Source organism: Rhinolophus sinicus, chromosome 2 (genome assembly GCF_057876585.1).
Source record: "Rhinolophus sinicus isolate RSI-liver-muscle chromosome 2, RSI-T2T, whole genome shotgun sequence".
Classification (NCBI taxonomy): Eukaryota; Metazoa; Chordata; class Mammalia; order Chiroptera; family Rhinolophidae; genus Rhinolophus; species Rhinolophus sinicus.
This window is the reverse complement of record NC_142502.1, coordinates 152,173,861-152,197,551: the sequence shown is the minus strand read 5'-3', so window position 1 is coordinate 152,197,551 and position 23,691 is coordinate 152,173,861. Positions and strand designations below refer to the sequence as shown.

Sequence of the window (23,691 nt, the reverse complement as noted above, 5' to 3'; positions counted from 1 at the left end):
CTCAGAAACATTTCTTTTTACATTTTAACTTTTTTGAAATGGGGATTTATCTTATAATCAAGGATTATATTTAATTTAGCAGGTTTTCTTTCTTGCCTTCAACACACACACACATACACACACACACACACACACACACACACACACACACACACAGCTACTAAATTTATGGTCATCTTAGAATCAAAGATGTGCAATCTTCTGAGCATATTCTCAGGCTGGCAAAAGCAGATCCAATTAGTTAGACATTAATGAGGTCTGTCTCCGACCGGGCAGCCTGTATCTGGGGCACGCTAAGCCAGGCATGCACAGAGGTGGCACATCTCCAATCCGGGGCTTCTAGAGTCCCATTAGCTCAGCATCTTCCCATGGGAGGGAGCTGTGATGAGATGAGCACAGTGGGAGGAAATTTCCAAACCCTCCTGAGCCTCCAAAGAGAAAAAGAGGTTGGGAACCTGCAGACTTTTATGATGAGACTCACTCATCATATTCCAACCGTTTCCCATTTTCTTATTCATCAGTATATTGTGTCAAAATGGCCCCATCATCTATATCTTGGGGATGCAGATTCATTGCTGATAATATCAAGTTGCCAGCAGATTAAATAGACTCAGCCCCAGATGAGAAATTGAGCATCTTAAATGATAGACTCATAGCATCTTCGAGTTGAAAGGACTAGAGAAGTCTTCCTGCTCAGTCGGGATCCATCCCAAGGAGAAATTCCTTCAAGTGCATTTCTGACAGGCCGATTTCTTTCCTCTGCTTGAATACTTTGGAGGATGTGGCCCTCATCATTTCACAAGGTGGCCCACTTACTCCTGGAAAGCTCTCCTAAAGCCCTTTCTTCTGTGAGGGCTTCATAATGCCTTTCTTCTACGGTACTAACTCTGCTCTCTGCGGCAGCCAACACCAAGTGTATTCTTAGTTCTTTGGAAGAGATTTGTATGGGCCCCAACACACAGTCATGTCTGTTTCAATTCAGACTCACTCGCCTCACTTCCCTGATGTGTCCTGAGCTATACCTGCTCTGGACCTGCCCCAGCACAGGCTCTTGCTCACCTGGAGCCCCTTCTGATCTGCTGAGAGAGAATCGGGGGAGTCAGGACTTTTATACAAGCTCCCAGGAAAAAGAGAAGCCTTCTCTTTGGTAACTTTCTTCCATTGTCTTTGTTGGAACCAGCGCTTGAGACTGTACAGAGGGTTCTGAATCACTGATAACATCTTGATCAATTCTTCTGAGCTGATTGTGTGTGGTTTTTCCTTCTTACAGATAAATAATATGTTTTAGGGAGGTTTATGCTCATTTTTGTTACTATTAAAAAGTATGTTATTCATTCCTCATTTGTTAAAGGATTGTTTTGTGGAACTCTTGGTGTATAGTGTGTGTGTGTGTGTGTGTAGGTAGGCAGGTAAGAATATACAAAATAAAATGGGGTAAAAAATGAACTCATTTTATAAAATGCATATTGTCAGGTGCTAGATACTTGTATGAATTTTGTTCTGAGCCAGACAGACACCAATGCACAGAGGGAGATAAGCGCCAGCAAAATCAGAAGTGTTCATGAGATTAAAACAGGGAAAACACAGAGGCTTAGAAAAACTGTGCATCTTATTGTTGTTTTATTTTGCATTTCCCCCGTAACTACCGAGATTGATCTTCTTCCCATCTCTTTATGGGTTGCTCATATGTTTCTTGTTCTGTAATTCAACTGTTCAAATCCTTTCTTTACTGGGGGTGGCAGGGTTGTTTGTCTTTTACTTAGGACTTATAGTTCTTTACAGATTCTTAATGTTAATTCTTTGTGTCTTAAAAGTTTTGCAAATGTTTTCTCCCAGTCTGTTGTTTGTCTTTTAACTTAGCTTCTGGTATGCTTGGGGACCATGGGTTTTAAAGTCTCTGAGGCTGAGGTAGTGAGGTATCTGTTACAGTACGTCAAGCATTCCACCTGCAGAGAGAGAACAACCACCTGAGAGGTATCCTGCGGGTCACCCCAGCCATCCTTGGGAAGGAATTCCAGTAGGTAGGGTCTGGAGGCTGACTGTAGCCCAACCATCACCACTCGGCTAGGGAGTCATTATAAAAACAAACAAGTAAATGTAAGTGAAGAGGAAAAGGGGAAGAAAAAAATACATATGAGTGAATAATATAGGGAGATGAGATAATTAAGAGGAAATTAGAACTATAACATTAAGAGTAAATTAAAATAAAATAGAAGGAAAAGATAGAAGTTTAAAATAAAAAAAAGGAAAACTCAAGGGCTGATGAGATCAAAGCAGATGAGGTTTAAAACACAGGGTAAAAGATTAGAAGCCAAAAAATTTTAAAAGGAGCTAAAAGAGCGATAATAATAATTAACGCTTATAGAACACTCATCAGGCATTGTTCTAAAGAGCTTTACTTATATCAATTCTTCCAACCCTCACAATACTTTAAAAAATGGGAACTATTATTTTCTCCAATTTACAGATGAGAAAACTGAGGCACAGAGAAGTTAAACAATTTGTGCAAAGTTGTTCTGTAAATAAATGGTGGATTTAGGATTTAAGACAAAAGTTATATAAAACATAGGATGAAAAAGAAAAACACATGAGATAAGTCAAAAACATAAATAAATGGAGTTGAGGAAAAAACTAGTACTTACATATAAAAGGTAAAAAAAATTTAACCTAAAAACCATAAAAGAAAAGGGAATATTGGGAACATTTTTTTTTTTTTAAAGAAAATAAAAGCAGAGAATCTTGGGGAAAAGTAAAGACTATCTAAGGGACTGTGAGTCTCCAGTGACACTCTAGAGGAGGGTTTGTCTTCTAAGAGAGCGAATATTGTGGTATTGGTGGATGGAGGATGCCCTTAAGCAATTTTGCTCTTTTCTGGAAGCTTCCATCTCCAGGAAAGAAGGATTCATTCTTTCCTGCTGTGTTCACAGATGTCTACATGTGGCTTGTGGGAGTTGGGGCAGATGGAGTGGGGGATTATGTTAGCAGCACTTTCTGTTCTGGAAATTTCCCAGACACAGTCTCTCTTTCCCACCTTGGGAGTAGCGTCTGAAGGAGGGAAGGTACTGTTGAAAACGAAAGAACTCGGAAGTGTGTCCTGGGCTTGCTGGGATGGAGGGCCATCCTGGGTTGGAGCTCCCTTCATGTCTGGCCCCTGGGGACTCAGGGGGCCATGTCACTAGACTCTCTCATCCATACAGGTGCCAAGGTTGCCAGCCGAGGGGGTCACCTGGAGCGCATATTTGTGGTGGAATTTCGCCCAGATTCAGACACGCAGTTTGTGTCTGTCGGGGTCAAACATATGAAGTTCTGGACTCTGGCAGGCAGCGCCCTGCTTTACAAGAAAGGGGTCATCGGGTCCATGGAGGCTGCCAAGATGCAGACGATGCTCTCCGTGGCCTTCGGTGCTGTGAGTTTCCGCAGAAACTTCCTGAGAGGGGACCCTAAGCCCCTGGGCATGGATAGGGACTGGAGGTGGGGGGGTGAAGGAGTATGGCTAAGAAGCTGCAAACAAGAATGGCATTTCCACATTATCACTTTTAGTGCATTATTTACAGCCACTATTCCCTTTCCTTAGCACAGATGGCTGAGTTGACTATATTTCCTCCCCCCCTCCCCCACTCTCGCTCCTTTTTTTACCTCAAAATGTTAATCAGAAAAGGTAGGGCCCCACTCAGGGCAGAAGGTTCATCATTCCAGAGGCAGCCTGATTTGGAAACCTATTAGGCAGTCACAGAGGATGTGGGGATCATTTCGACCACTGGAAAATCTCTTTTCTTCCCAGCCCTTGTGTGCCACAAATTCCCCCAACTGACACTTTTAATTGGGCCATGGGGTGCTGTCAGCCAACGCAAGATCCCTGGGAACATTCTGGAACACAGCCAACTCTTGCTTCTCCAGCTGTGTGGCTTTATCTACCTCCTAGACAAACCCAGGAAAAGTGTCTTCTCAGGATGGAGCCCCACCCTTCCCTGGCTGTCACCTGGGGCTGGCTCCCAGAATGGAAGTTCACTTAAATGCAGAGCTGCATCCAGTGGGGAAGGCAGCCCCACACTAACTCGATAGAGTGAATTTCACAGCCAGGTGATTTCTTTATTATATGCTATTTGTGGTTTTCTGCACATTCTTTTGCCTTTCCTTAGCATGGAAGGTCAATTTGAGTGTGTGTTTACATTCCTCTAGCTCTGGTTCCTTGACAGAGGAGCAGGTGTCTGGGAAGGGACCTTTTCAAGAGCTGTTGTGAGTGTCCTGGTATGGAAGGTGTCCCTTTGTTTACAGAACAACCTCACTTTCACGGGTGCCATCAATGGAGATGTCTACGTGTGGAAGGACCACTTCCTCATCCGGCTGGTGGCCAAGGCTCACACAGGCCCCGTGTTCACAATGTACACAACCCTTCGGGATGGACTCATAGTGACCGGCGGGAAAGAGCGGCCGTAAGCTGAAGCTCCTCTGGGGAAAACTGGGCTTTTTTTTGTGTGTTTTTTTTTTTAATTGTCTTGGGAGAAACTGACAGAAGCATCTACAACTTGGAGAAAATGCAGATTTTCATTCTCCTAGCTTTTCTGCATCAGGGGTATCAGTCTGCCAAGAGGGCCCTAGGTCAAAACCATCAGAAGTAAGAATCAGGGAAGGAAAGAGGTTATTTCATGGTAGCTGAAATATCCAAGAGGTACTTCTTGAATAGATCCCAGTGGCTTTGCTGTTTCTAAAGAGTTACTCTTGGAGGTTTTTTGGGAACGAGAGGAAGAAATGAGAACAGGAGAGAGAAGTTCAGTGGGGAACAGAGAAGTTGTGAAAATGAAGCAGAAAAACAAGGAAACATTGCTCTTGGTTTGACCTAATAAGAAGTTTGATGTTCTAGATTAGAATTCCCTTTCCTTCCACGATTGTAGCATTTGAAGGCATTTTAGGAAATCTGCAAGTTCAAGGGGTTTTGATGGCTCATCAGTAGGGCCTAAGAAAGACACCACCCTGGAGGGTCCGTCCTGATGGTTTCTGGGTGGCTGTGACCTTGATGAGATAACAGGAAGAGAGGGTAGTGGAAGGCCCTGGAGAGGTCTGAGGTCAACAGCTAACATGCCCAGTTCCTCTTGATCTTTTTTCAGGACCAAAGAAGGAGGTGCTGTAAAGCTGTGGGATCAGGAGATGAAGCGCTGCAGAGCCTTCCAGCTGGAGACGGGGCAGCTGGTGGAGAGCGTGCGCTCCGTGTGCCGTGGCAAAGTGAGCAGTGTTGTCCCTGAGCTGTCCCTCGGGGCTGGGCTGGGAGCAGGGAAGGGGTCCAAGTGATAGTGAGTTCAGCATCCTCCAAGTGTTAGCCTCACATTAAGAAGCTGGAATGAGGGGCCACAAGCATTTATTTGGGATCAAAAAAATTGCAGTTCGGGGAGCATAAATTTAGGCAGAACCCCCAATAGTGTCCTGATTACACGGTGCAAGTAAGGGGTTTTTATGAGAAAAGAAAAAGGAATAATTACACGAGAAGAAGAAAGCATTCCTGTTACAAGCTGAGCTTCTCTTGGCTGTACACGATTGGTTACTGATTCTGTCTTCGGGTAGAGAGTTCATAATCACACCCCTTGTGATCAGGAGGTCCGCTTTCCTACTGGCTTTACAAATGATTGTTTGTAAAACAATACTGGTTTTAGTCCAGTGCAAAGGTCTGGCCCAGTCAAACAATTCAAGGAACCAGACATGCAAGGGAGCTCCTCTGCCATGGCAGCTCCGGTTCCATTTGGAAATGGCTCCATTGATGTTTTTCACACTTATGCCAGGCACTTTCCCTGGGCTGGGTTGTTGAAACCTTAAAACAAGCCTCTAGGTGCTCTGTACACTGTAGTGGGGAGGTAGCTTAGCAGAGTCAGACAGACCTGGGTACAAACTGTGATATGCCCAGTAAACTGGGTCTGTGACCTTGTGTGTGTGTTATCTGACCTTCGTGTGTCAGGTACACAGTTATTATGAGGATCACATACATTATACTTGGCCAGGGCCTCTCATCATGCCTGGCACATGGCTGTATTCAAATGTTAGCTACTATGACCATGGATTTCATTATTAGCACAGAGATACTCAATAATTTGCCCACACTCAAGGTTACACAGCCAGTAAGGGGGAGAGTAAAGGCCACTAAATTGACTCAAATCCATTGGTTTCCAAGGCCTACCTTGGCTGAATATCAAAAACAACTGTGGAGTTTTTAGAAACTGGATGTCCTGGCTCCCACCCACAGCTGGCAAATCAGAATCTCAGAAGTGGGGCCTTGATGTGTTTTCCTTTTCTTTTTTTTAATTCCCCAGGAGATTCTGGTACACTTGAAAACAAATCTCTGCTTTTTAATATCTCGTGTTTATGTTTTTGAATTGGTATCATTCTGAGAATTTGCTGTCTCGATGCTCTCCATAAAAAGGGCAAACCTGACTTGTAGTCCACATAATTTGAAATGGGAAATGTTGTTTTTAAGTAGATAAATGACAATCACCTGGAAAGGGAATTAGATGTATGGGAGATGAAGGCAGAACTAGGCCCCAAAACTGGAAAGTCTGGAGATGGGGTTTTGTTCAGTGTCAGGAAGAACTGAGGAAGAGTGTGAGCTGTCCAAGAACAGAAATTGGCTGCCCCAGTCTGAATGTTCCAGCAGAGACTGGATGATGGAGAATTGTGTGCTGAAGCTCTCACCCAAGGTGGTGGATGGAGAAAAGGCAAAGTGAGAAGGTGGAAGAAAGTCACTTCAGGATGAACAATTCAGTTGTTAAAAAGAAAACACTTCTCAGCTCTATGTTAATACCAAATGTCAGTGAAGGCATTTTCCCAGATTGTTCTAATAGTGGTTTTTAAAGAAAATTATTTTACATAGTGGCAAAATATAGGTAACATAAAACTACCATTATTTTTCTTTAAAGTGTATTGGGGTGACAATTGTTAGTAAAGTTACATAGATTTCAGGTGTACAATTCTGTAATACATTATCTGTATCTCACATTGTGTGTTCACCACCCAGAGTCGGTTCTCTTTCCATCACCATATGTTAGACCCCATTTACCCTCTTCTAGAGCCCCGCCCCCCCTCCCCCCTTACCCTCTGGTAACCCCTAAACTATTGTCTATGAGTTTTTGTTCTTTCAGTTGTCTTGTTCTTTTGTTTTTTCGCTTTATATACCATATATCAGTGAAATCATATGGTTCTCTACTTTTTCTGTCTGACTTATGTCACTTAGCATTATAATCTCAAGATCCATCCATGTTGTCACAAATGGTCCTATTTCATCTTTTACTACCATTTTAATCATGTTTAAGTATACAATTCCATGGTATCGGGTACATTCATGTTGTTGTGCAGCCATCACCACCGTTCACTCACAGAACTTTTCTCATCTTGCAGTACTGAAACTCTGTACCTATTAAACACTAACTCCCGTTCCCACCAACGCCTGGCAACCACCATTCTGCTCTCTCTATGAATTTGACTACTCTAGGTACTTCATATGAGAGGGATGATACAGTATTTATCCTTCTTCTAATAGAATTTTGATTACAACAGGGAAAAATCTTAGTGGGAACCAAAGATGGAGAAATAATTGAAGTTGGTGAAAAAAATGCAGCTTCCAACATCCTGATTGATGGACACATGGAAGGGGAGATTTGGGGCCTGGCCACACACCCCTCCAAGGACATCTTCATCTCTGCCAGCAATGATGGCACAGCCCGCATCTGGGACCTAACTGACAAGGTGAGGAGCTGACTCTGCCCAGGTTCCGATGCCCAGAAGTGGGCCTCACAGAGCAGTGAGGAGAGGTCGGGCCACAGATGGGGGATGGGACTGGATGAGAGGTCAGCCACAGGTCAGCAATTAAGTTAGGAAGCCTGATAAAAGAAGTCCCATTTACACACACCCCGCCTATCTGTCTTTTACCTGTATATCCATCTGTGAATATTTATAGTAGGAATAATCTAATTGAAAATGATTTTTTAAAAAAGATTTGTATTAAAATATAATTAACATACAATATTATATAGTTTCAGGTGTACACCATACTTATTCAACATTTATATACCTAAAGAACTGATCACCATTCAATCATCTGACACGGTACCACGCGATCACAACATTTTTGACTACGCTGTATATTGCATTCCCATGACTTATTTGTCTTACACCTGGAAATTTGGACCTCTTATTCCCCTTCACCTTTTTTCCTTTTTTAATTTTTCACTGACAGTTAACAAGAATGATTATTCTTTTGTCATGAAAGAACCCACAAAACTTTAAAAATAAGAAAATAAATCTTGCCTTCCCTGGTCAGGAAGACTCAAAATGATTTAAAATGTCAAATGTTCCCAAATGAAACATTTCAATCAAAATCCCAGCAGGTTTCTCTTAGAGTTTAGAAAAACAATTTAAAAGTTCGGTTCAAAAAATAATTTAAAAAAAAGTTCATCTGGAGTAAAAACCTAAAATAGCAAGGGATGGTATGGGGAAACAAAGATTAATGTTACCAAGCCTTGTCTAATAGTAAAACAAGAACTTAGGTTTTTAATTAAAATACTTGGTTTCCTTACAAAATGGCTAGTAAGTATTTCAGTCATATTTTCAATGTACAAATCAAAGAACAGACATGCAAAAGGCTAAGTGCAGTTATTGTACTCATTAGCTCCTAATTGTCATGTTTATTAACAGTGAATACCTACGGCATACCAGATGCTTCACGTACACTATCGTAATGCTTACAATAACCTCGCAAGACCTATGTTAATATCACTTTTTTTCAAATGGGAAGACAGAGAAATGACTTGCCCAAACACACCCGGTTAGTGAGAGCCAGGATTCAGGATTTGAACTCACAGATGCCAAAGCTCAAACTCCTTCCCCTGAACAGTGAGTCAGGTCAGCTGATGGGCCAGCCTGCTGCCTGTTTCTACAGATTGTCACGCTTCTCCGTGTAGGTAGTGTCTGTGGCTGCTTTGGGACGACAATGGCAGAGTTGAGTGGTTCCGAGAGACCATATGGACCCCAAAGTCTAAAATATTTACTTCCAAAACATTTACAAAATATGTTTGCCAACCCCTGCTCTAAAACATGCTGTGTCTCAAGCTGCTCTAATCAAAGCCCACTGGCCACCTCCGTACTCAGGGACAGGAAGTAACTATAAGAAGCAGCAAGTGCTTTGGAGGCCGGTAGTGGCATCAGAGGCAGCCTGGCTGCTCTGGCCTGGGGGCAGGATTTCCCCTGGAGACCAGCTGAGATGGCCAAGGGCTCAGGTGATATTATTTTGTCAATGTAGAAGCTGCTAAACAAGGTGAACCTGGGCCACGCGGCCAGGTGTGCAGCCTACAGCCCTGACGGGGAGATGGTGGCCATTGGTATGAAGAATGGAGAGTTCGTCATCTTGTTGGTGAACAGCCTGAAAGTTTGGGGAAAAAAACGAGACCGGAAATCTGCTATCCAAGATATCAGGTACATAGCAGGTGGTCTGGGCAGGGAGGAGAAAGGTAGGCCTTCTTCCCAGTGGTTCCCCTTCCAGAAGGGCCATGGCTGGAACTCAGCCATGAAGAACTCAGTTGTGATAGGGTCCCTTCCAATGAGCCAACCATGAAAGGAGACTCTCTCACAGTCTCAGACATGCCTCTGCTAATGTCCACAAGTGTGGTAAAAACTTCTCGTAAAATACCATTCTACAAACGGCCGCATACATCTATTTCCTTACTTCTTGGGGATTTGATCCAGAGAAACTGTTGAATTGCATAGAACGCAGGAGAAGCTAACCACATGTGGGTCATGAAGGGAACATCTCATTGCCTTTGAGCCTGGGAGGCCGGTCCCAGAGCTGGGCACAGGCCTGACCAGCCCCAAACAGCCCTCCTCATGGACCATGCTCTTGGATTGCTTTTTCTAGAATCAGCCCCGACAGCAGATTCTTAGCCGTTGGTTCTTCTGAACACACAGTTGACTTCTATGACCTCACTCAGGGTACAAGCCTGAATCGCATTGGTTACTGCAAAGATATCCCCAGCTTTGTCATTCAGATGGATTTTTCTGCAGATGGCAAATACATCCAGGTATGCTTCAGCTTTACTGATATCTGGGGCAACCAGTAATAATAGTAATAATAACAAGGCTTATATTCATTGAGGGCTTACTGTGTGCCAGGCAATGTGCTCATTTACTCTTCACAGGAACCCTTTAAGTACTGTTACTTTTCCAGTTTTATAAATGAAGAAACAGAGGCTTAGAGAATTTAAGGAAGTTGGAGAAATAGAATTTAAAATAGTAATTTTTTATAAGAAAAGCAGGAAACACAAGTCCTAATCATCTATAATCCTCCTCTCACCACCTCTTCTTCAAAGCTTCCTATTTTCTAGTTCTCCGGAGATGCACCTAATCCTGTGTCGCTTCTTACACTAATTCATTTGAATTCCAAATCCTACTGGGTAGTGTGGCCCCTGCACACTTGGGACCTGGACTCAAGATGGTGGGCCGGGAGTGAGAGAGAGCTCGTCACTGGGTCTGGGGGAACTGACAAGTGGATGGGATAGAGAGAGGGGTCCCACTCTTGGGACTTAAGACAGAACAATTTCTTCAGCACTCTGAACAAATATGATGTATTTGTGAGCTGGCCAGGAGTCGCATATTTCTTGTGAAAGGAGAGAGGACACATTCGTTCATCAAATATTTAATAAACCAGGCACTACGGTAGGCTTTTGGGTGGACAGAATGGTCTTGGCCCACTCTCCTGAAGACTGCCCTGTAAGGGAGAAGACCCACATTAAACAGATAACCACAAAATACACATATAATTACAAATTGTGATTATGTGCTGCAAAGGAAAAGTACAGGTTGCTGAGGGAACATTTAATAGGGTCTGAATTTAGATTCATTTCTTCTCTGCATAACTGGTTATTTCAGCTGAGGTCTGTAAGATGTGCAGGAGTTAGCCAAACAAAGCGGGGTGGGAACATGGTTCCAGGCCATCTGTGGGAAGGCCCTGAGGTGAGAGAGATCTCAGCTCATTGCATGAATGGCACGATAATCTGGGGAGGCTGGGCTAGAGGTAACCCACAGGGAGAGGGGGCTGGAGATGTAGGCGGCTGCAATTTTCTGGAAAATGGTGTTTTCCTTAGAAGATGCCCAAAGAAGCAAGGGCCGGGTCCTAAATGCTTCAAAAATCTGTATCAGCTGTTGTCCACAAGAAAACTAGCTTTCCCTCTGTACCCAAGGCCCTTGGTTCTCTGAGAACAGGTTCCCACAATTGAGTGAGCATCAGAATCACCTGGGGCCAGGTTGCCAGGCCCCACCCTCAGAGGGTTTGGGTAGGTCTGGGGTGGGACCTAAGCATGTGCATTTCTAACAAGTTTCCAGATGATTTTGATGCTGCTGGTCAGGAACCACACTTGGGGAACCACAGCCTCAGGACTTCAGAAAATAGCGAGAAAATGGATGGAAAAATGCCCTGTTCGTGTGAACTTTGCTGTGGGCTGACCACTGGCTTTGCAGCCTACCGCAGAACTTGGGGTTGTTGAAAAGTTCTGGGGATGCCGGTGTACTGGGAAACAGCGCACCAAGAGGAATCCTTTGGGCCGGAAAGTCGACGGACATGATTTCCTTCCACTTTGCAGGTGTCGACAGGAGCCTACAAGCGCCAGGTACATGAGGTGCCCCTGGGGAAGCAGGTAACCGAAGCCATGGTCATTGAGAAGATTACCTGGGCCTCCTGGACAAGGTGACTGCAGGGAAACTCTTCTTGAAGAAAAGGTCACAAGGGAGTCTCTTGTCCCAGGCTCACCCTCCAAGTTTGTGTGTAGTTGGGTCTGAAGAAGCTCAGAGATAGAACGATCTTTTCTTTGGGGGTGGCAGCAGGTGGCTTCTTGGTACGTTTTGGGCCGTTGGCTTTGATCTGACCTGGGCTTTTGAAATGCAAAGTCCCTCTTTTTTTGTGTGATCCATCCTACAAATCCCTAACCCAATCCAGCAAGGAAAGGGAAACCACCTCCCAGGTCTTGGCCAAGCACCCAGGCGGTGTACTGAGACTTCCGATTACCAGGATGGAATGGGAGGGCGGTAACTGCCAGTTAGCCCAGTAAGAAGCAGTGCCTTGCCAGATCAAGGGGAAAGAGACCACTTACCTATGAGCTGAAAGGAGTCCCCACTCTTCCCTCAAACATACACATACTCAGAGGGAGTATAGGGAAGAGGGAGAGAATCAAAGATGGAGGTAACTTTTCTTTTTGGGGTGAAAGGGACTGGGGCAGAGAACGGCGAGAGCTGGGGCAAATGTAGAGAGGGAGAGGGGACAGATGCTTGCATGTCAGAAGAGTCCTATGACCGTACTGAATTAGGTAAAATACCCCTCTCCCTCTAATCCCTGGGAGAGGAGGCCCAACTACAAAAGCCTCCTTACGCAATCTCCTAACTTCCCTTGCTGTTCGCATAGCATTCTGGGAGACGAAGTCATTGGCATCTGGCCGCGAAATGCAGACAAGGCTGATGTCAACTGCGCATGTGTGACCCATGCTGGCCTGAATATCGTCACAGGAGATGACTTCGGGCTGGTGAAGCTCTTTGACTTTCCATGCACGGAAAAATTTGTGAGTCTTCCTTCCAGTAACCTCCCTACACCTCCTCCAGGCTGTTCTTCTGCACACTGCAGGAGATAGTGGCCATCTAGAATCTAGAACGATAGAAATCCACTCTGTGGAGATTTGGCAACCCCTAACCTATTCATCTCACTCTGCAGGGAAAGTCCTGAAAGCTGGGGGAGGGGAGGGTGGCGGGTGGATAAAATGGCCATAAGTGGGACAGGAATGAGACAGGAAAGCCAGTGAAAGGCTGGCTAACAGATGTCCAGACCAATGAGGATCTCATGAAGGAAGGTAGGTTCCGGGACTGAGGGATTCGAGTCCTGGAGGGGACGTGGTCTGTGGTTACTGGGAGGGTAGGATCTCTTACCTGTCTCCATTTACTTTTGATCACAGGCCAAACATAAGCGTTACTTTGGTCACTCAGCTCATGTGACAAACATCCGTTTCTCTCATGATGACAAGTATGTGGTCAGCACTGGAGGGGATGACTGCAGGTACCAACCTTTTTAATCTGGCTGATTCCTAGGCCTGGCCTTCCCTCCCTCCCCATTCCCACCTCAGGTGTCCTGTGGTTCAGCCCTGCCCAGGGGCATGGGGAAGGGGCTGAGTGGGATAGCAAAAAGGAAATTCAGGGAGTCCCAAGGAAGAAGACATTCCAAGTATAAGGTATTTAGTGTCTGGTGACTCCTAACCCAGATCGGGATGGGCCTGTGCCTCTACAAGAGCTGTCCTGGGATTGGTGCGGCTAGGGCATGTGCTGGCTACTCTGAACACTGCTGGGTGGAGGGAGGTGAATGAGACCCAAAATGACTGACTTCAGTAGGAACTCTTGGACAGCCCATGGTGTCATTATATATAATCAAGTTAGAATGACCTTGAACCATAGGTCTTCTAACTCAACTTCCACTGGTCACCAGAATTCTTAAGATGGATGATTAATCCACAATGAAGAGAAGTTTAAAAATAGTACCATTGAGCATCAGCCACCCTGAGAAACAAGAAGGGCAAGTGTTACCCAATTTTACACAAGAGATCAGATGGGGGAGTGAAGCTGTTAGGTCCAGTTCTAGTTAGAAGCAGAAGGAAAATTTCACCAGCTATAATATTTGGATTCCTGAGCCAGGCTGCTCTTGACCGTAAGCGCTGTTCAGTGTAAAATGAGCTGCTTGTGCTATGAGGCATGACCCATCTCCAGTGTTTTGAAAGCACTCCCACCAGCCTGCTCCAGAGTTGACATCAGCCTCTCTGGCATTTCTAAGAAAGTAGGTTTCTTTCCCTCCACCAACAGCGTTTCCTATTTGGAGTGTGGAGGAACAGGACAAGGTCATTCTAAGTCACTCAGCTTCTCCACATCTAGTGTAGTTGAATGAATTTATGCGGCATGAATACTGGTTTCTGTTCTGCTCAAGCAAAACTCTTGGGGGAGTTGAGTGATGAAGAAATACACGCATTCCAGATATTTTTCAGTGGTCTGAGTGAAGTTGTGGAAAAGGCACCACAGAGAATTTCAACCCACTTTCTACCCAAAAGTACCGTGTAGGAAATAGCCCGAGGATGCTTTCTGATGGCCTGCCTGGGAGCACCCATCTCCAGTCTGTGTGCCAACTGCTACTGGCACTTAAGAGTCCTTGAGAGAGTACTGACAGCAGCTCCCTGTAGAGAGTAAACACCCTTTCAGAGCAGCACCAGCCAAACGGTGAACAAGCCAGCGGTAAGAGACATAAGTGAATCGGTCACTCTGGTGCAGGAGTACGAGGTGACTTTTGATTACTATAAAAGGCTTAGCAGTGACCGCTAAAATGCAGGGCCCCCTAGGCCTTTGTCGCCATGGGAGCACACTGTGATCCTGGCTCTGTGCTGAACACTAGAAAGGGCTCTTCTACTCAAGTGGACTTGATAAAACCTTTTCAATTGTAACAAGAGAGATCGTGTGAATTCAAATTGCCAAAAGTCCTCGCGTTCAGCACGGACACTCAGGCTGCTGAAAGAGCCAAACAAAACAACAGGCCTTTTAAAAAGAGCAGATCTTTAATTGGTGGCAAGATCCCTGGTTTGCCTTTTGAAACTGACATCTACATGTTCAGTACTGAGCTCGACTTGAGAGCACCTGGCAAGATTTTTTTTTGTCATTTGACATAAAAAAGTGCCCCGCCGTGTAAAATGACTGTTTGATCTGCTTTTTCAGTGTATTTGTGTGGCGATGTCTGTAAATGCCAGAAACCTCATACTTTATTGCTGCTGCTGCTCCCACCCAGCAACTGCAGAGGCCGAGACGTGGCGCCTCCTCGTCCCCAGCTGCTGGGAAAGGCCTCTGATGCTGCAGGCCGCACAAGCTCCGCGCGCTAGTGACGTGGTAAGACCGCTCCCGTCCTCGGGAGCCTCCAAAACTGTGATGCCAAGAAGGAAGGTCAGCTCTCGAAGGTTAAGACGTGCTCGCCTCTATTCCTGCGACTAAAAACTATATGTACTAACACCACTGACAAAAAAAATCCTATCTGATAATGTAGCCCACTGACAAAATGGAAAGCCTCAGTTACCCTAACCAATATGTAGCTTTTAATTTGCATCAGAGCTTTTACAAAAGGTGTTTTGCTATTATGTTTCTATATACTTTAAAAGTGTTCATTTTTACAAATCAGTTGAACCAGACAGCTTAAGTTAGTGCACCGAAGTACTAGAACTCTTGATAGCCTCTGTTCTCCACATTTAGCTTTCAAAACCAAATGAGCCATGTATAAACAAGTTGAGAAACTTAATTTTTTAAGGTTTCGTTTGCAGAGTTTTATATCCATTAAGTGCCTTTGAAAGTTTCCAGCTGTGTGGGCTGCTGTCTCACCTCCCACAAATTATCTCCTTTCTCCATATGGTGCTAAAACTTCAAAGCTGAGGAGGGCTACAGGACCCTTAGGAGATTCCTGGTCTGTCACCCATGTCATGTGTTTATGTCAAGGCTTCCTAAATGAAAGACATCACTTACCTGCTTGGGAAGTAGTTGCTATAAGAAGGTGATCAACAAAGGAAGAAATTCAGGAGGAAGGGAGTAGAATGGGTTTTCATTATGTTTAGTGCCAAACCCACAAAATCTGAAATAGAATTCAAATAAAAACAAACCTTCTACTATAAAACAGCAGTGAAAAAAAAAGCTCAACCTGGTCCAGAAGATGAGCCGATCGGTCTTGTTAAATCTAAAATGGTAATAAATGAGCCAACTTGAGGCAGCACTGGGGTTACCACTCCCAGAGTGGGGTTGGCTTGACACCACTGATTTGATTCTGGTGAACTGTATAGGTAAAGTCTAGATAAAAAAAATCTCTGCAGAACAAATTCCCAAACCAACCCAGGTAATATTTGATAAATCAAGATTATAAAACAAAACGTCGTGGAGAAATCCTCCAAGTTGGGTAGATAACAGAATGTGACTTGGACGGTATTAACCAGGTCTCTCTAAACCACCTCATCACACTTTACACTTGGCCAACCACTGACTATAGGAGGGGGCAGATGGCACACACCGCAGGTGTGATGGGCTGGTGACTCTGAGTCCTTCCTGTCAGTGAACTAAAATTCTGGATCTTGAGTTACTAGCTATTTGCAGTTGCTCGTTCAGAGAAAAGGTGACATGAAGCATTTTCAATTAAATAGATAACACTTACCACAGAAGTGCTTCAGCATTCTAAATGGATTATTAGATCATTATGCTATTTTTATATGCCGATTTATTAATGCCTTACATTAATCCACTGCTAGGTTGTTGGGCCCACTGTTAGAATTCCTATGCAGTCCTAATTGTTTTCTGTAACCATGTGACTGGTGATGCTGAGTGATAACCATGTCTGCCTATATATTGTTCCACTGACCTTTCATACTAATTGAATCTTGCATTGAAATAACCATATGGAAGAACAATAAATTGAACACTGATGACATGTACAACTATATTTAAAGAGCAATAGTGTCTGTGTGTCAAGAAAAACGTCTTAAACCTTATTAGTAAATGTTTCTATGGTATGATTTTATGTATGTTCATAAATCCTGCACTGTATTCTATGTTAAAATATTGGTGCATGAATTTTATTTTCAATTATCAAAGTATAAAAAAATACACAATTTAAAGACATTTTGGTATGTGTCAAATAAATTTGATTATGTAAACATGTTCTTTTGTCTTCGAAGTCAATACAGCTGCATTACTAGCTGAAACCCTTTCTAACGTACCAGCTACCACTCCCGGTGGGAGGAAGCAGTCTACCTTTGTGTATACTTTCAATCTGCTGCAGTTTCATGAAGCCAAAATACCAAACATATTTAAGTCTATAAGCTTTATTGATACTTCGCTTTTACAGTTCACAATGCATTCCACAGATTTAGTTCAGTACAGCTTAAACCACAATTGTATAAATCATTTTATAATTTCTTGCATAACAATGTTTGATATTTGCAACAACATTTTTGGAAGCATTAGATTCAGTCCATAGAGTCAAAGTTTGTGACAAAATTAACTACAGTGAGTCTGTGCGATGAAGTTTGTATGTTGAGTTCTATGTGCATGGCATCGTTTCATGTTGAAAACGGATGGTAGTGCTCCTAGAAATATGTTTTTTCTGCTTATGTATTTGAAACTACACACGTATAACCAATGACTGAAATATCAAGCACTGTGGGGCAGCTGGAAGGTCAAGGTCTAAGCTTTGTGAAACACCTATATATAGATATATATATGATCTATATTTACTTATATTGGCAATTAATATAACAGTAAAATTCACAATACACCTAGAACATACCAGAAAGGCAAGCTTTTTCACTCCTGCTTTAGTGGTATGATCTCGTCTAAACATTTCATTTCAGAAAATCTGCATCAATCCACACAGACCATACACAGTGCACAAACTGTGAAAAGGGTTATTTTTTTTTTCAGCTTCACTTTCTCTGCAATTCCCAAAATACAGCAAGACTACCTGCAACAAAGTATAATATACAGCTTTCTCAGATCTTTTTTTATTCACCAGTGCCTCATATAGGAAAAACAAATATGATTACGGTTTAAGTCCATACATAGCAGCTTACAATACTTAAGGTGATGAACACATGGCAGTCAAGACAGGTAATTTTTCCTCAGACACTGCATTGATAAAAAATAAAGATCTGTGAAACTGCAATGTCAAGGTTTCATTCTTCCCTGACCCTCCCCCATGTAATCAAATGAATATCCCCTTTAAAGATAAATTCCTACTGTTAATTATTTCAGGCTTTTTTTTCATTCAGCTTTGCGCTTCAATCCAGGAATTTTCGCTTGGATTCTGCAAATGAAAAGGAGGTGGGAGAAAAGGTCAGTGTAAATATTTTAAATTTTTAAATATTTTGTTTTCTGTTTCTTAAAATGCTGTCCTTAAGAACTACTTGTATATAGCTCAGCTTATACAAGAAGTGAAATCCTAAGGCTGTCAAGCCACAAGTTATAATTCTGGTACCAATGGCCTCACAAATTAGATTTAAACAAAGCCTTAAATACACATCATACACGTAGAAATCAATTATCCAAATGTTAGGAAAAAAAGTCTTTTGACAATTCTGTCACAATTTAGGTCAGAGATTTGCTACTCACTATGCCTGAAATATGAAAATACTGTACTGTTTTCAAAGTCCAGTACACCTTACTCTTAGTTAAAAAAAAAAAAAAAAGTTGCCAATTTTAAATACTTACTTAGCCATAGCATCTTTAACATTCTTATTTGCAAGTCCTAGAAAATGATCTATCTGCGCCTGAAAGAGAGGAATAAAGGAGTTATTAGAAAATTACCGTTGCTAAAGGATCTGTGCTATGATCCAACAAATTACAGGCTTAAGCAACCACAATATCCCTCATTTTTGTAAGGCTTTGGAAACTGGCAGTGACACATTTGTAAGTTCCACATAATAAACTTTGTTATTATTCTAAAATCAACAGTTAAGAAATTACCTGATGCCGTTCATAAATAACTGGAACGCTGAAGAGTGAAATCAGAGCTGAAAAAGGAAATATACAACCTTTAAAATAGGCTGGTACGATTTAGGGAACAAACACTAAAAAGCCATCACACTGGCAACACTCGTGAGCTTGCCAGGCAGTGTTCCTAATGACTAATACATCTCTCCTGGATGCACGTACTGGTGGGCAGCCACTCGGAGCAATGAATTAAGCCAGGGAGGCCACAGAACCATTCCTGGGTTCAAATCATGTGATGCAGACTTTATAAATGCAGGTATCCCTGGTTAAGTAGATTTATGATTGTACCATAGGATAAGGCCACCCTTGATCTGCTTTATCACTGTTAGTTGGAGCAGTCTTCAGAAACTAAAATAGCATTTCAGTAAACATCAACAATTTATTTAAAGAGATCACAACCTCAAACATACACCCTATTTTTCCTATAATATAAGGATATTCTCCACTAAAATCTCTTAAGTCCCTCGCACACAATTTTTTTCCTGCAATTTTTTCATTCCAATGCTTTTGTCGACTTACCCAAAATCAGTAGTGTCAGACCATTGAACAAGGCACCAACATAGGTAAATACCCACATCAACACTGCAAACTAGAAGAAAATAACGTTAGCCTATTAAAAACAAAATTCAAGTTTCTTAATTAAGCTTTCACATAAAAGCATCCCATCCAAATGCCAACCTACTAGAGGTATATTCCTGGGAGACTTGGTAAAGTAATAGATATTTCACTACTAACTCACCAGTCTCAACTGAGAATTTCAGAATCCTAATTAAAACAATTAACAGAGTTGATTCATTTTCTCAGGACTACCCTACCAAGTAGTTGATTCTGTTTTCTCTGAGATCAGAAAACATGCCAAATATAGTTGTCCACCTTACCCCTCTGGTTCTAATATAGCATTTAGCTTTTAAATGGGAAGACTGAAAAGGTACTATGAGAATTTGCTACTAAAACTGATTTTAAAGGAACAACAAATTAAGTGCTTGAAGATCTACATGAGCTGAATAATTCAAACATTAAAATCTCATACACCTGAATAAGTAACAATGGGGCAGGGAGTATTTATTATCAAGGAGACTAGGTTTCAGGTACCAAAAATATCACCTCTAGCATTTTATTAAAAGTCAGGGGCACTGTTTGCCCAGCGATACATGTTTTAACAGCCACAGTTAACCCTGGGGATGAGGATTCCTTACACTTGTATGCCTCTTCATAAAACTGACCAGTATTCTTCTTTAGCCACTGCCTTCCTGATTTAACAAACACTGAAATAGTTCTTAGATATTAGTGCCAGGTACTGTTTTGAATGCTTTGCAAGTATAAACTCATTTATGCTCTTAACTTTCTGAGGTAGGACTATCATCATTCCCACAGCAGATGCCAACACTGAAAGACAAATAGGTTAATAACTTGCCCCAGGTAAGACTCCACTGTCCCCTCCAGGGGCTGGGGACTGCAGTGAACTCACTACATTCTCCTCCTTCAGTAATCCTGGCCTCAAAATCTGGGGAAGAATTTTTTTTTTAATCATCAACTAAGGTAGTTGGGAAAGACTTTGCTTCTAAAAAGCGATTTCCTTTTGAGAAGTCACTTATTTCTTCTCCATACTTTCGTTTATTCATGAATGTCTGGACAAGAGAATTTTCAAGTTTTCTTCCAGATCTAAAACTTGACATCATCTAGGACCACGACTCAATGACAGACAGTTCAAAGCAGTCTTGAAGACTTATAAACACAAAGTCCGTCTGGATTTGATTAAATATGCATCATCAGCAATTTGTTTGCTTCCTATTATTAGGTTGGTGAAGTTTAAAAGGTTAAAAACAATTGCACAAACCGCAATTACTTTTCCACCAACCTAATAAAAGCCTTCCTGTGTCTGGCAACCGCTCTGCCCTGTTTAGTAGGTAACACGCGTCCCCGCGATGCCACCATCCAGGTGATTCTTTAGGTACATGTAACGTGGTGTAAATGACGAGAGGAACCGGCACGCCATCATCTATCTAAAGCAGGGATTGGCAAACTTCTTGTGAAGTAAGAGAGATAACAAACACTTCAGGTTTTGGAGGCCACAAGGGCTCTCTGTCACATGTTCTTTGAGTATTATCTTTGAATATTCTCTGAATATTATCCTTTAAAAATGTAAAAACCATTCCTAGTTCCCAGGCTGTACAAAGCAGGCCATGAGCCAGATAGTAGTTTGCTGACCCTTGATCTAAAGCATCTTCCCCCATATATTCATTCATTCAACAAAGTCTGATTGAATGCCTGACTGAATGCCTACTATGAGCTGGGTACTAGTATGGCATTCAAACTCTAGTAGGCATGTTTACTACAGGTTAGGAGGACACTTTGGATTCCTTCACAAATTGTCAGTTCTAGGAACAGTAACATTCTGGCTATCCCCACTACTGAATTTAGTGTTCAAGTAGGCGAATGCCAGGCATTCTTAATTCATAACACCTGTTAATTGAAAATCAAAAATCAAATGCTGTTTTGGTCTTAGCAACACTGGACCGATGGTAAAGGTTTAAAGCACGACTCCAGTTAGCAAGCCTTTTCCTTCTCACGTAGCTTTACAGACTCCTATTGCAGAAGCTAAATATAACTTCTGCACTTGAGCAAGCTGTCTATAGAGCAACAGAGCTATTTTCATCCATCACCATCCACAAGTCTAAAGGAAAGAGTCCGCCTCCCACCTTTTAGAAGAAATTGCTTTAGCAAGAAAGATGCCCTCCCTAGTCAGAACCCAGATACTAGCACACGCAAACTAAAAGTAAGTCCTAATTGGTCCTTAAGTCACTGACAAGGTCCCATTCCAAACCGTCAAGGAGAGAAGCAGAAGACTTCACACCTAGGCTATCTCAGGGGGCTCCACTGTCACAGTACTTGCCTCTTGGAGAACATTCTTCCTAAAAGCCAGGCTCTCCAGAGGCAAAGAGAGGAACAGAGGGAAGCCTCACATGTCTGTGGGGCTAGGCAGGTGACATACAAGTACATGTGTGAAGAAGCCTGGATGAGCACTGAGGCAAACAGATAAATGCACTCCACCTCTCAAGGAGACACCCACGATCCAGCTCCACAGACCGCGGCCAAGCAACTATTACAGGCCAATGTTACCAAATTTCCCCATTTTAAGAGAGAAAACAGACATTCACGTTTTTAAATGTTATCACAGAAGTTTTAATTGTTGCAGCTAAGATTGGAGGAGATTAAACTCTTCAGAGGCTCAAAACAAAAATAATGAGTAAGGGTTTCTGGAGAACACACCATCAGAAGAGAAAGGAGTGGTGGTAATAAGAACTAGCATCCAGCAATTGTACAACTACTGTAACTGTTATATGATAACAGCATCAACTACCTTTTTTTTTTTTAAACATACATTACATCAGTAATTAATCTCATCATAACCCCTAAAGTTAAGTACTGTTGTTATCCCCACAGAAGAGGAAACCAAGATGCAGAAAGATTAAGCCAGTTGCCAGACCAGAGGTCACAGCGATCTCAGGTTTACCTGGCTCCAGACTTTATCTGCTCTGCTATACTATAGAACCACCTACAGAGTAACCATTATTGACAATTCATCACAAATGTGCCTGCTGTCACAGTGGCAGAAAAAAGGTCAACAAACACTTCTATAAAAACAAAAAGGCAGCTCTCACTCGGGACCTACAAATTCTATGCTATTCCATGGTAAATACTTTGCAACACTATGGGCAACGCAAATTACCGGGGAAGTCCAAGTTCCCATCTGAGACTGAAGGAGAGAGGTGGTCTCATAAATACTGAAATAGGGGAAAGGGCCATGTCTTGTTTGTCTTCTGTCCAGGGGAATAAGGAATTAAATTTAACTGTGCAGATTTCTGTTAGATGATGTCTCAGTGTGGGGCAGAGGGCATTTTTAAAGAAAATGGAGGAAGGGTACTTAAGAGAATATCAGAAATTACTTTGGCAATTCTGACATTTTCAAACTTTTTCTGCATCTTTAAGCACTGAAAAGTATTTGACCTTTTTTTTGACATCTTCAGCTTCATTCATTAATATCACTTTGACTGTCTCTATATTTTCCCCAGCCCATTTTCCTTCTAAGTTTTCTTGAGCCAAAGAAACCAGAAAGGAAACTGTCAAAACGTGTATGTTAATAACCTCATAAGCACTTGAGAGCTAGATTTTAATGTTCTTTTGGGTCAGCTATTTCTGGAGTTCAGAACTTTTTCTTTTTTTTTTTTCCTTCTCACTTTCAGATTTAAGACTGTGTTCTGGAACATGATGGTTGCCTGATGATCAGGCAACTATAGGTAGAAATTTTCTTACAAACAACTTTAACGTACATTTTCACTGAAAGTCACAGAATTACTGTCATACAGAATATAGTCTTTATCACCCAAAGCCACGTGACAAAAAAGAACATTTGCCCAAAACACCCGGTCTTGGTGTCATGCCGCACAAGAACACAGGACATGGTGAGGCCAAAAAGGAACACCCACGGAGCCATAGATAGGGGAGTCATACCACTATATTCTCGCTGGCAGCTGGGTTGGAGACATAGGAAGTAGGAGCCACACTACCCGCAACCTGCCGTCCACTTCTCTCTGCCAAATAATCTCACTCGTTAACTACAATCCGCCTCTCTGCAATCCACAATCCACACTCCGCCTGCCAGCCACCATCCGCTTGCTAGCCCCCATTTGCTGCTAGCGTAGCCACAGCAGTTATATTAGTGGCCAACGGCTCACTGGTTACAGTTGACAGCCAACTAGCCAAAGCTGATCACCATCCAATCACAGTTGATGGCCATTTACTACCTGAACCTGAGCCAGCACCTTTCCACGTGAGGGCGAGAGCCTGGAAACTGCACTCCTGGCTCTGTCCCCACACTTGGTATCTAGTAACTACAATTTTTAGACTTTTTCTTGGGATTTGAGGTTTCAAAAGATAGGAAGAACCTTTAATAAGGCTGCAAGCCTTATCAAGAAGCCCCAAAGCTGAGCCCAGCAGGGACTGTCATATGCTTTTCTTTATTATAATAGGGAGGGGAGTGGGAGTGTGGAGAAGCAACAGCCCAGATAGCTAAATGCTGCAGCTTTTAAAAAGCGTGATTAAATCACAGTTTCAGGGGATAAGGGCCCCTCC

General features: G+C 42.6%; 2 protein-coding genes across 7 annotated transcripts in view; one reads left to right on the top strand and one right to left on the bottom strand.

Moving 5' to 3' along the window:
* Nucleotides 1-16,726, top strand: part of EML6 (EMAP like 6) — a 230,877-nt gene extending 214,151 nt beyond the window's left edge. For all 3 annotated transcript variants that reach the window (XM_074331992.2, XM_074331990.2, XM_088796163.1), the window contains 10 exons: nucleotides 3,198-3,406; nucleotides 4,276-4,433; nucleotides 5,106-5,220; nucleotides 7,537-7,725; nucleotides 9,278-9,450; nucleotides 9,890-10,052; nucleotides 11,610-11,713; nucleotides 12,425-12,578; nucleotides 12,966-13,066; nucleotides 14,758-16,726. In XM_074331992.2, coding sequence (XP_074188093.2) covers nucleotides 3,198-3,406; nucleotides 4,276-4,433; nucleotides 5,106-5,220; nucleotides 7,537-7,725; nucleotides 9,278-9,450; nucleotides 9,890-10,052; nucleotides 11,610-11,713; nucleotides 12,425-12,578; nucleotides 12,966-13,066; nucleotides 14,758-14,782 — 1,391 coding nt within the window. In that variant the 3' untranslated portion in view covers nucleotides 14,783-16,726. The remainder of the gene's footprint in view (nucleotides 1-3,197; nucleotides 3,407-4,275; nucleotides 4,434-5,105; nucleotides 5,221-7,536; nucleotides 7,726-9,277; nucleotides 9,451-9,889; nucleotides 10,053-11,609; nucleotides 11,714-12,424; nucleotides 12,579-12,965; nucleotides 13,067-14,757) is intronic.
* Nucleotides 16,727-16,876: 150 nt separating this feature from the next.
* The window catches only part of RTN4 (reticulon 4), a 70,365-nt gene continuing 63,550 nt past the window's right edge, over nucleotides 16,877-23,691 (bottom strand). For all 4 annotated transcript variants that reach the window (XM_019719545.3, XM_074331997.2, XM_019719550.3 and 1 more), the window contains 4 exons: nucleotides 19,078-19,147; nucleotides 18,532-18,578; nucleotides 18,277-18,335; nucleotides 16,877-17,872 (listed from right to left, as the gene is read on the bottom strand). In XM_019719545.3, the coding sequence (XP_019575104.3) occupies nucleotides 17,830-17,872; nucleotides 18,277-18,335; nucleotides 18,532-18,578; nucleotides 19,078-19,147 (219 nt within the window). In that variant the 3' untranslated portion in view covers nucleotides 16,877-17,829. The remainder of the gene's footprint in view (nucleotides 17,873-18,276; nucleotides 18,336-18,531; nucleotides 18,579-19,077; nucleotides 19,148-23,691) is intronic.